Source organism: Aphelocoma coerulescens, assembly GCF_041296385.1.
Source record: "Aphelocoma coerulescens isolate FSJ_1873_10779 chromosome Z unlocalized genomic scaffold, UR_Acoe_1.0 ChrZ, whole genome shotgun sequence".
NCBI lineage: Eukaryota > Metazoa > Chordata > Aves > Passeriformes > Corvidae > Aphelocoma > Aphelocoma coerulescens.
In genome coordinates, this window is record NW_027184085.1 from 41,194,948 (window position 1) to 41,207,511 (window position 12,564).

The following is a 12,564-nucleotide window of genomic DNA, read 5'->3' on the forward strand; positions in this document are numbered from 1 at the left end:
TCTCCTCATCCATGACAGTTTGGTGAGAGTGACTATTTCTTCTGGCTTCCTTCTCCAAGTAACCAAAAGGTAGTAAAGGAAAAACAAGGACAGAGGGGAAAATAACAAGGAATAATAGCAGAACACAGAGCCAGGATACGGGCTACTTACATCCACTGTACAAGAACTGGATCTTGATGGTGTGTAGCAAGCAGCTGCCAAGAGGACTACAGAGCTTCCTGGGGTGGTTTTCAGGGAATCTGTAGAAAAAGGCTTTTCTGGGAGAGTAGTGATCCACAGGCCTGAGCTCCCCTGTGGCCAAAAAGTGGTGTGTACCTTTATGAGACATGGAAGGAATTTTCCACTCCCATTCTGTTGTGCACAAGAGAGCAGCTTTCACACAGCACACGAAATGGGAGGACAGGAGATAAGGCTAAGACCACTACAGACTGCAGTATAGTCCTATCCATAGCTACGTGGGACCATATCCATTGGGTCTGTGGCAATTTTGCCACCATTTTGCTCTGTGTAGTCCTTATTTCCTACCAAAGTCCTAAACAAGAAGGGTTTTATTACTCCTCTTCAGAAGACAAAAACCAGTCACAGCAACAACCATTTGTTCTGCTCCATCAGTTAAAACTTCTGACTATAAAAAGCCTAGTTCTGCTTTCTTCCAGGACTTTTCTTCCCTGCAGAACAGCAGTGCAGGCAACCCGACAGCCAAGCCCATGGCATGACTCCAAGGGTGATGATGCTCAGGTCCGGACAGGAGGCTCCCAAGAAAAACACTGATTGCTGTGACATGATACGCAACACTACACGTCTGCCTGTGCTTAGCAAGGTTGCTGCAGTGCTCCTGTTTGCCAGCTTATCATATGCACTTCTGAGAGAAAGATTTGCTGTACCCACAAGCATCTTACAAGTACATTTAAATAAGACACTTGTGGGATCCAGGTTCCAACTTAATTTTCAGAGTGCTGCTGCCATCACTGACTCAATCCACAAGCCTATCGCTATCCTTGGGTTGCTATTATTCAGTCAATAATTCTGTCAGGAGGTACCTTTCCAAGAGCATGCTGTAATCAGCAGTCCTGGGTCAAACCAGAAGTACTTTTACTGAGAATTTCTGAATGTTTTACCCTGTGCCTCTCGACTCAAGCTCTCTGAAGGTCGCGTTGCTGGACACAGTGAAACAGAGGAGCACAGGTAGCATACGTACAACCTCACTTGAACATTCTGATCGCTCGACCCGAGTAACCCTCCACCTCGCATTCTTCTGGACGTTATAAATACTCGGCGGTGTGCTCTGCCGCCTCACATTTTCACCCCGGCTGCCCAAAGCGCCGTTTAAGCATTAAACCCGCTGCTACCCCCGCGGCCGTGCCCTGCCGGCAACATCCAGCCCTGGGGAGCTGCTCCTCCGGGCATGGGGCACGGTGAGCGGCCAAGGGGCGGGGTGAGGCGTGGTGGGACGGGACGGGGGCAGGCAGGGGCCGCCGGAGCGGGGAGCGGAGCCTGTCCGGCGGCGACGGCGCCGCGGGAGCAGCGTGTCGGAGGCAGGAGCCGAGGGCGGACGGACGCGGAGACCGAGAAAAGCCCGGAGGGGCGGTCGGGAGGTCGGTCGGGGGTACCCGGGCGAGGCGGCTGCGGGCAGCGGCGGGGAGCGGCGGGGAGCGCGGAGCCGCGGGGATTGGCGGCGGCGGCGGGGCAGGGCCGGGGCGATCCCAGCCCCGCCCGGCCCGGCCCGGTCGTGCCCAGCACAGCCCCGGGGCCCGAGCGGCGCCGAGCAGCCGGCGAGGTCGGATGCGGCGGCCCCGGAGCGCCGTGGGACGCGGCCGGACGCTGCAGGTACCTGTGCTCTGCGGGGCAGCCCCGCCGCGCCCTGCCTGCCCCGTGTCCCTCTCCGCTGCCCGGGATGCCCCGCCGCTGCCCGCCCGGCCGTCGGCGCGTCCCGCTGCGGCCAGCGCGGCCGAGGTGTCCCCGTGCCGCCGGGCTGGGAGAGCGGTGCCGGTCCAGCTCTCGGAGCGGGACGCCACCGCTCGGGGTGTGGCGTAGAGGAGTGGTGGCTGGCACGGAGCGGCGGCGAGCCGCGTGGGAACCCCGGGTCTAGGGGTCCTCGCATCCCCTGGGTAGAGCGGGGTGCCCTGTGTGAGACCGTCACGCCGCGGACACGTCGGTAACTTAAACAAGACGTTTGTCACCCCAGAAGGCTCAGGCCGCAGCGCTAATGGAAATTTGAGAACAATTAGTGAAGTTTGGAGTGCGGGGAATAGGTTGGGAGCGCTGGGAGACGGGGGAAGAAGTCAAAGTGCCTTCCCTTTAACGACCACGAATTAAACCGTCCGGGAGCTCCCCTGTGAGGTGTGCATGAGTGCTACTCGGTATTACAAAACTTAAACTGATGTCTAAAAGCCAGAAGCCAAGAAAAATAACTATTTGTTTTTCTGAGGCTGTAAAAGCCAGCACAGTCACTTAAGAAAAAGTCTTTTTTAAGTTTATTTGAGTTGTCTAAGACATTTTTCTGTAGCAGATGTATATTGTCTAAACTTCATTTGCATCTAGCACAGCTTAATTTCAGTGGAAATGTGTATTGAAATGTGCTGCTATTCCCAAAAGCCTTTCCTGTTAATGAGCCTACCAGGGTCTGCCTGATAAATTACATGTGTTTACTTTCCATTTGGAAAGGCATTACAGATACATAAAATATAAAAAAGTTTGGTTTCGGATTTGCATTCTTGTCTTTCCCTTTACCATTTCTAAAATTCTCTTTTTTGGCCAAAGTGTATTGTTGTACATGGAAGAGGAGGGAGAACTGCAGTGTGTGTGGTGGTGGTGGTGAATGGGCATCCGGTTTCTTCAGTCAAGTCTGTTTGTGGCTATTTGGAAAACAGGAAAATACTATTCCAACAAAATTACGAGTGTACTGAATGCAGGGTATCATGTATTCTTCTGCAGGCAAAAGTAGGTAGAGAAAGGTCAACTCCTATGCTCACTTTATTCTCACTTGTTGCTTTGACTTCAGGAAAATTGAGAGCAGTTTGGCTCACTTTTTGAATACAGAAATTTCTTATTTCTTTTAGATACAAAGTGCCCAGTGACTCATGAGATGGTAAAAGCCCTCAGCTCCCTGTGAGACTCATAACCAGAGAGCCCACTGGAAACAGAGAGCAGAGATGTACAGGAGGGAGATGGATGCTGAAGGGTTTTGGCATCCCCATTATCACAGGTTCCCTGTTGCGTCCTGGCCCTGGGAATTGCGTATTCCCAGAGAAAAGCTGCAGGCCAGGGCAGCCGGTGAGAACTGAGCTTCTACCTGTACCACTTTGTGGTTCAGTTGGAGAACACAGAGGAGGTTTGTCTTGCAGTAGGGCAGGTCAAGGGGTTGTGGCCTTCCACACAGCATTGCTTCTTCCATAGCATGTGTGGCAGAAAACCATACAGAGGGACATGGCATGTGTGGCAGAGGGACCATACAGACACTGAACCCTAGGTGGACCCTAGAGAAGATATCCATGGTAAAGAGCCCCTGCTCTAATTTGAAAGAGTGCTTGACCCTCCCGGGATCCTTGACGTCTGCAGGAAACCACATTAACCACTGGAGAAACCGCAAAGCATGCTTGTGGGCAAGGAGATTGCATAGGATGGGCAATATCTTGGTGCTCCTAGCTGACCCCAGCTTCTCTCTCTGTCCTTGGAGCTGGGATGACAGACATCAGCCAAATAGCTGGAGAAGGCAGCTGAATTGTCCTGCACATGACTGTGGTTCTTGACATTGTACCACTGCCTTAATTTGTGTAGTTTAGCAATCACCATTTTAGCCAGCACATCCATGAGGAAGTATAGCCAGACTGCCCCTGCACTGCAAAGAGGTTTATCCTTCTAGTGGTACCTGGTGTTGCAGCAATAGGAATCCTCTTCTTCGCTTTAAAGAAAATAAAACTCATTTCCAGTGGTTTCAAGAGTCAGGGATGCTGAGGAACCTAACCATGGCCGTGCCGGGCAAGCAGCATGCCACAGACAGGTTCTTCAGGTTATTTTTAAATATTTTGAACTGAGGTCCATACTTTGCAGCTAGGATGTGACTGGGGCAAACTTGTTTTGAGGAGTAAATCCTTGAACTGTCACAAAGCAGTGACACAGGTTATCCTGAACCTGACTGTCACTGTCTTGTTATTGTAATGCACAACCTACATTAATTTTTCTAATTGTTAAAGAAAGAATGTGCTTTCTGAATTACTGGCTACAAAGCAGGAGGTAAACAAAAGAAGAGTATGGCTGAAAGATATTACTTGGAAATAAATTCTAATTTATTACATTATTATTTATATTAACTTTCAAATGTCTTTCAAATGCGTGATACTCAGTCACTGAGAGTCTTGGCAAATAATAATGTTACGACCTTCATTGTCTTTACTAGCTCATCAGAGGCAAAGATTTACTTTTGTGATACTAAGTTTGCTATAATAATTTTAAGAGAAGTAATTACCAACAATGGCAGAGACTGTATGATTTCTGCTGATTGAGTGCATCATCCTTGCCTTCAGCCAGGGGAACTGGTATAGCACCATTACCTTTAGTAGAGTCATGACAGTTTACATCTGCTGAGTTGTGGCTGATAAACTCCTCTGTCAGGCATATAATTCTCTTCACAGAAAGAAATGTATTTGCCCTTTGATAGACCAGTGTGATAACTCACTTGAAAACGACTTAAAGAAACATTTATTTTGTTGCATGTGGTGCTCTTAAATGGTAGGAATATTATTCTCTCTGGCAGTCATCAGCCAGTGTGGTGAGTATTGCTGGTTGAACTATTATTAAAAAATACTTTTCTAGTCAAATGTAATTGTTTATTTTACAGTGGAAAGCACTTGCAATTCATATGGACACAGTAGGATTTTGTTATAAGCCAATACAATGAAAGACTGTGCCAGTTTATGTGATAACAGTGCACAGATTGTAACTGAATTACAATTACACTGAACCTTAGCTGAGGTGAAGTTTTTCTGTTGAGAGCTTCACTGTTAGCATGCTTCAGAAAAGAATTTAACAGCTCAAGGGCCCAGTTCAGCTCTTGGGAAAGGAATGAGGTGGTTGCTATCATCTTCAGAGTAAAAAAGGACCAAGGACACCAAGCAGCATGTGTGTTTCTTGGATGTCTTTCCCAGTGGACGTCTTCAACCAAAGTAGTTTGGACCTATGAACTAGAATGGGGAAATAACAAAGGGTAAACACCAAATTATTTTCTCAGAAAGTAATTTTAAATTTACTAAAGAATTCAAGTCAGTTCACTGCAGGCTTTTATCAGATGACTTCCTTGCTGAAGGAGGGAATCAAGGAAAAGGAAGGGTGGGAATACAGAGTGTGTGTCATCCTTTAAACCCCTTTACTTTCATCTGGGATGCGGTTTGCTCCTCCCCTTGTCCTCAGAAGGCACTTGAAAATGCATCTCTGACTTCCCAAGTGCCCAAAACAGTTTGTTGGGTCAGCGGTGGCCCACACATTTTTCTGATCTTAAGAAACCTGTATATAGAATCATAAAATCAGAGAATGGTTTGGGTTGGAAGGGACCTTAAAGATCATCTGGTTCCATCCCTCCTTCCCTTGATACCTGTCATTTGAAAGTGTCTTTAATGTGTTTGGAAAATCTTTATGACCCTTGAGTAAATAAATGCTGTGGTCAAGAGCTCTAGCCCTTAAAAAGTTCCCTAAACTAAGTTATTTAATTTTGGGCCCATGAGAAGTATCTTATTTCAGCACAGATTTTTTTCTTACCCTTCCCAGAAAAAAAATCACAAATTTGCTTCCCATGAAACAAGTGCTGTCCTCATCACCATCCTTGCTTTCTTAGAGAAGTGAAAAATTGGCCGTTTGCTCATCTGCAGTGCATACATTTGGGGCATGAGCACTGATTGTCATTGGGGTATGCAGCAACTAAACTGCAACATTTTTGGTAAAATAGTAAGTGCTTCTGACATCTTCTGATATTTTTACTGTGCAGATCTCATCTGATATTTATTGAAAAAAAGACATATTGGAAGATCTGCTATGCAAATGGAACCTCAAAGTCCATGGGAAGATGTTGCAGTAAATCTAAGTTGTAACTTAAAGAAAATCAGAATTTCTGAGAACGACAAATTTGGTGTAACTCTTCTTCATTTGTAAAAAACCAAAGACCATTAAATAGATGTCCTGTATACCTATGCAAAGGAAAAATAAAGTAAAATTAACCATAAAGAAAAACAATACTTACAAAAATATGACTTGCAATGTTTATTTTAAAAAAGGTAGCAGAAATCCAACTAATTTGAATGGGAAGTAGGATTGCCTTTTTGATGACTGGCTTTCAGTGCATCTTCTCAATTGTAGATAGCATGAGTTTATACCATTAACTGTGGAAAGTTATCTTGGGCATTGACAACATGCACACTGGCATCAAGACTTGACACCAACTTTCTCAGGGTCTGTCCTACCTTGGGTCTGCATGGCAAACAAGAATAAGCTTAGAAAGCATAGAGTTTGCCCTACTGCTGTGGAGGCAGTGATGATTGGGCAGTGTTTTGGTAGTGCAATGTACACTTAGTCCTTTTGAGAGGTGAGCTGCTTGCTGTGTGCACTGGGGCTTGCTGGGTCTGTTTGCTAGTCCTTCTCATGGCTCTTCTGTGTGTTTTTCAGCATGGAAATTTTGTAGGGGGGAAACACCTTTGAGCAGTTCGCTACGTTGCCCTTGTATTTCTGCATCCAGGCTGTGTCTGAGCTTACCTACAGCTCCCGTGAGAGGCGTGCAGCAGTGCTTGACCTTGGTGCCTCGTCAGTCACAATCCCTCGCCCTTGGCTCCTGGATGTATGTTGCAACTTAAGCACTGGGTGACATGAGAAGAAGTGATATTTATGTTGCATTTGTTAATTTTATTTTCAGAGCCTGGTTTGAGAGCCACTTTCCCGAATTAATATGCGAGGCTTGCTGGAGCTGGGGATACACAACGCCTGCCCAGAGGAGCATTGGGAGGAACGTGGCTTGATCTCCCTCTTGTGGAAAATTATTGGAACTATATTCTCGTGATACTGAAGAAAAAAAGTCAAGCATCCATCAGGGAACAAATGATGGCAGCAGTTACCATGCCACCTGATGCTCTTGTCAGCCCTCAAGGAAATGAAGAGGTGGACTCTCTGATTGTACTGCATTATAATTACACAGGAAAGCTTATTTTAAGGGAAAAGGCAACTGATAAAATAGACCTGCCCACTATGTCATTTCTGATCCTGTGTAGTTTCATAGTCCTGGAAAACTTGATGGTATTGATTGCCATATGGAAAAACAATAAATTCCACAACCGCATGTACTTTTTTATAGGCAATCTAGCTCTCTGTGATCTTTTAGCTGGGATTGTTTACAAAGTAAACATTCTTATGTCTGGGAAGAAAACTCTGAGCTTGTCCTCCACAATCTGGTTCATTAGGGAAGGTAGCATGTTTGTTGCCCTGGGAGCCTCCACTTTCAGCTTGCTAGCAATAGCTATTGAGCGGCATTTGACCATGATTAAAATGAGGCCTTACGACGCAAATAAAAAATACAGAGTGTTCCTTCTCATTGGTACATGCTGGCTTATTTCAATTTCTTTGGGTGCCCTCCCCATCCTCGGCTGGAACTGTATAAACAACTTACCAGATTGCTCAACAATTTTGCCTCTTTACTCCAAAAAGTATGTTGTGTTCTGCATTAGTATCTTCATAGCCATTTTGGTTGCCATTGTCATCCTTTATGCCCGTATCTACATACTGGTTAAGTCCAGCAGTCGTAATGTCACCAACCACAACAACACGGAGCGGTCCATGGCACTCCTTAGGACTGTTGTGATCGTTGTTAGTGTCTTCATTGCATGCTGGTCTCCACTGTTCATCCTGTTCCTCATTGACGTGGCCTGCAGAGTCAAGGAGTGCTCTATCTTGTACAAAGCCCACTGGTTTATTGCTCTGGCCGTCATCAATTCCGCAATGAACCCCATCATCTACACCCTGGCCAGTAAGGAAATGCGTCGGGCTTTCTTTCGCCTTGTTTGTGGCTGCCTGGTGAAATCCAAGGTGGCCAGATCTTTGCCTATTCAGCCCACACCAGATCACAGTCGAAGTAAATCGAGCAGCAGCAATACCCAGAAGCCGAAGGAAGATTTGCCACCAATGAATGTTCCCTCATGTATTGCTGAGAAAAATGAATCTTCATTTCACAACGGAAACTTCTGTAAGTAAAGGACTCCTCGAGACAGGTATTTTTCTGTGGTTTTTAGGTTTAAGCTACAAGTGTAGTTTAAATATTCATGCACTTCAGTCATAGGGGAAAACACTAACCATTTATTTAACTTTGAGGACTTATTTATCAACAATCATTTGCTTTGGGTGTTCATTCAGTAACACATCTGATTCAGAAAAGGCCTTTCATGCTACCCAGCAGCCAGGACAAAGTCCATGCACAACTAACGACACCACGTGCCACAATGGCGTTGCATGCTAAGGCTTCATTTGGCACCTCCTGATCTTGCAAGACATCATTAAAACCTTTTAGAAACTTCAGCGTTCACTAAAGACTGCTGACAATTGGAAGATGAGCCTGATTATTGCCAACTGGGAGAATTCATTACATAAGTTGGTGACTATAGTTCTCTATATGTATCTTGCTGTTGTGTTAATGGCCTTATATGTATGTGGTATAAATAGCTATATATTTGTACAATTTCTCATTAAAAAGCCATTGATTGGTAAAAGTTTACAACAGGCTAAACACTGTATTGCAGTATACAGTGTAAGGTGACTAATTGTACAAATAGATGCGTTACAATGGGGATATTTAAAATGAAGTAGTAGCTTTTAACTGTCAGAAAGTTTAGCAAGTCATATCAATGCAGTATTTTTATTTTTTCCACTGTTATTCAAACTTGTCATGTTTAGTGAAAGACAACATGGCAGTTATTACTGTGGCATTTCACAACATATTTTAAGTAAGCAGTAGTAAATAACGGTTGAGAGAGGATATATATGTTTGCTATTTAAAGTAGTTAAAATGTGATCCCTCAATACATGTGTAACAAGTGTATGTGCTGTTTCAATGCATATATTTTTGCTTACTATTTTCAATATATTTAAAAATGTATGTCCAACCTATGTAAACCTGTGTACATTGTGAATGCACTACCTAAGCTGAGATTGTTCAGTTCTGAAACAGAGACGTATCATTTCAGAGAGCAGTGAACCACAGTGGGTTCCTGTGGAATTCCTTCTTTCCTCTCCAGGCCCTACCACAGCATTGGGATTGTGTTAGAAATTCTCCCTGGGAAGTTTAGTCAGGGGGACAATGTCCCATTTTCTGTCAGTAGGACCCTATGCTTCTGCCATCTCTGGACACTTCTGCAGATACAAGAGGGAAGATGCGGTACAACAGGATCATGCTGAAGGACATATCTCCATTTATACCCGACCCTGATTTGGATCTGGAAGGAACGTTTCTTTAGTTTGGAAGACCTGAGCCCCAGCCCCGACCTTTTGAGAGGCTGTTCCAGAGAAACCTGAAAACAACTTTATAGTTCATCACTGCTTTACCAGCCTGAGTAGAGGATGGTGTTCAGTGTCAAAGGGGTTCCCTGAGTCCTGGAGCAGTAAAGACTTCACAGACATTTGGTTTCAGGTCCCCATGGAAGTGGCCTGTGGTACTTCCATCAACTGTATTTTATGGCTGGAGGCTTCAGTGGAATTTGATGGGAAATTCTGGGACAAGTTCCCACTGTCTTTCAGTAAGAATGTATACATCTAACTGTATTGGGCTCTTTCAAAGATTTGTGTTTAATGTCTCAAAACACACCTTGCCTTATGCACAATCAGAAGTAGTTGAGGCTTTTTTTAATACACAGCCTGAAAGGTCTCATCCTTAGCTTTACTCTGGTCTTAATCATTTAAAGCAGCAGCATTAGATGCTCCTCATGTATGGATAGTGTATAAGTTGTGTATTGTATGTAGCAAAAGCCTTTGAAATGTAGAGGTTTGCATTGTGATTATCTTTTACAAATTAACAGTCTGTAAATGTTTTATGCTGTTAGAAAAGTGTGTAAGAACAAAGAAGAATTGTATTTGAATGAAATAACTGTGAAAGAGAGTAGTAAATATTAAATAATTTCTACCAAAAATGTTGACAAGCAGTGCACTTAGACAAAAAGAAAAAGCTAAACCAAGCTAAGCATGATGTAACTATATGAATTGTAGATACAGGCTGCAGGCTCTGTAGCTTTGTGAGAAATAGAACTGGTGACATTGCATTGCCATGGCTTGATTAGGTTTTTAGATTTTACATTGCTATTGGGCTGTATTGTGGAAGTTCTCCCCTGAAGCTGTGGCTTTTAAAACTGCCAGCTAAAATATTTGTATACTTGTGTTAGTTCCCAAAGTGGTGGCATGTGGCAGCTTCCTTGCTACTGTAGAGCAGATTAGCCTTAGGAACAGAATAGTTTGAGAAAACATGGTGGCTGAACCCACACCAACCCTCATGTCAATGATGTTACATGATTCTTGCTATATAGGTGAAAAATAAAGAAAAATTTTTAACGGATAGTCCAAGAAAATGTTCATAAAAGTGAGTTTTAACCTCTGCATTTGACCCTTAGCTATTGTCAGTGTTGGTGCAAGGTACAAGTGATGCAAAGAAATCCACTGTTAAAGGCCATGTGATTGCTTGTTAGTACAAAACCATTTCATCCTACTTTGATTTCCTTCTCTGATTTTGGAGCTGTGGGGATATTTTGTTAGTTCACTACCCTGCTGTACTTGAAGCAGGTTTCTAAGATTCATGGGTTCACATGTAACACTGATAATACAATTTACAAAGTACTTATGACTGAAGAGAAAAAAACCTATTGTCAATACAATCTTCAGAGAGTACATCCCATTGGGAAGTATTAGATAAGGGATAGATTGTGGAAGATTTCAGAGCAGAATTTTAAATTAGGACAAGTCAAGGGTTTAACAGCAGTGGACCTTAAACAGCCAGGAAAGTAACATACTCTTGAAGCTGAGAAAAGATGATGAATATCTTCTTTCACCCTAAAATATTTGAAACACATCCCAGAATCTAAGCCTTTTATCTAGGCTGATTTGTGCATACAGGAAGCCAAATTAGATTTTCCTTTCCAATTGGTTTTACATGGAGAAAACGCTACAAAGGAGACTAACATTTCATTCATATTATTTCGTGAATTGGAATATTTGATTTGATTATGGATTATGAAGTAAATGCAAATCCAGCCACGTATGTAGAAAATAAAAGTTTTCACAATCTGCTTTCCAAGAGTCTTTCATTCCCAACAGTCTTAGAGAGTGTTTTCAACTCATTAGGTACCAGAAACATTTTGAAAACTTCTAATAAAAAGTCTTAAACCTTTAAACTAAAGGTGTCAAGTAGCAGTCATTTTTCAAAGAATTGTGAAAAGGTTTTGGCCTTCTATGGAAAACATTCATTTAAACTCTGGGTATTGTGCCTGAAGGCAGTACCCCAGAGCCAGAAGGCTAGCTTGGTTAAACAGGGATCTTCTCTTGGAAATGAAACTAAAGTGGAAGGTGTGTGCCCAGTGGAAGCAAGGTCAGGTGACAGGAGGAATACTGAAATGCTGTTTGCCAGTGTAGGGAGAAAATTAGTGCAGTCAAAGCTCAATTAGAGATGAAGCTGACAGAAATGTGGGGATGATAAAAAGAGTTATTTTAATATCAGTGACAAAAGGCAGCTTAGAAATAAAGTCAGCCCATTAAGGGTGAGGATGGTCACCTCACAAACAGGGACATGGACAAGGCAGAGGTGTTTAATGCATTCTTTGTCTCTGTCTTCAACACAAATGACAGACAAAGGGGGTTTCAGTGCCCTGATCTGGAGGACCATGGCTGCAAGAATGATCAACTCCCAGTGGACCCTGAATTTGTGCGGGACCTGGTGCTCCAGCTGGATCCCTACAAATCTATGGGGCCTTGGGAATCCTCAAAGAGCTGTTAAAGTCATTGCAAAACCTCTCTCACTGATTTTCATGGGGTTTTGGGAATCCAGAGAGGTCCCAGCTGACTGAAAACTGGACAATGTTATGCCAAGTTTCAAAAAGGGCAGGAAGGAGGACCCTGGAAACTACAGGCCTGTCAGTCTCATTTCAGTGCCCAGTAAAATCATGGTCAAGTTTGTTCTGGGAGGTATTGTAAACCTGGAGGACAATGCAGTCATAGGTCACAGCATGTCTTCATGAGAGGGGAAGAGTCCTGCTTGTCAAACATGATTTCCTTCTATGACAAGGTAACCCACCTCGTTGATCAAGGGGGGCTTCCCTTGATGTAATCTTTTGGGGTTTCAGCGAAACTTTTCATAATGTCTCTCTCAGGATCCTTCTGGACAAAACGCCCAGCCCACAGCTGGATAAACACATCCTGTGGTGGGTGAGCAGCTAGCTCATGGGTCAGGCGCAAAGGGTTACAGTGAGTGGGGTGACATCAGACTGGGAGCCTGACACTGCTGGGGTTCAACAGGGCCTTGTCCTCAGTCCTGTGGTCTTCAACATCTTCATAAATGACTTG

At 44.0% G+C, this 12,564-nt stretch overlaps 1 protein-coding gene across 2 annotated transcripts; it reads left to right on the forward strand.

Annotated features, from left to right (window-relative positions):
* The first annotated feature begins 1,487 nt into the window (after positions 1 to 1,487).
* On the forward strand, positions 1,488 to 11,377 carry S1PR3 (sphingosine-1-phosphate receptor 3). Of its 2 annotated transcripts, none has more exons than XM_069002131.1 (2): positions 1,488 to 1,595; positions 6,896 to 11,377. In XM_069002131.1, exon 2 carries the CDS (start codon positions 7,078 to 7,080, stop codon positions 8,221 to 8,223), a length of 1,146 nt encoding a protein of 381 aa, XP_068858232.1. In that variant the 5' UTR covers positions 1,488 to 1,595; positions 6,896 to 7,077; the 3' UTR covers positions 8,224 to 11,377. The 2 variants fall into 2 exon arrangements, with proteins under 2 accessions (XP_068858232.1, XP_068858233.1); XM_069002132.1 differs by lacking the exon at positions 1,488 to 1,595 and adding an exon at positions 1,753 to 1,827.
* Positions 11,378 to 12,564: the final 1,187 nt, after the last annotated feature.

Coding starts and splice junctions, on each gene's coding strand:
- S1PR3 (XM_069002131.1), top strand. CDS start 7,078: ATGATGGCAGCAGTTACCATGCCACCTGATGCTCTTGTCAGCCCTCAA.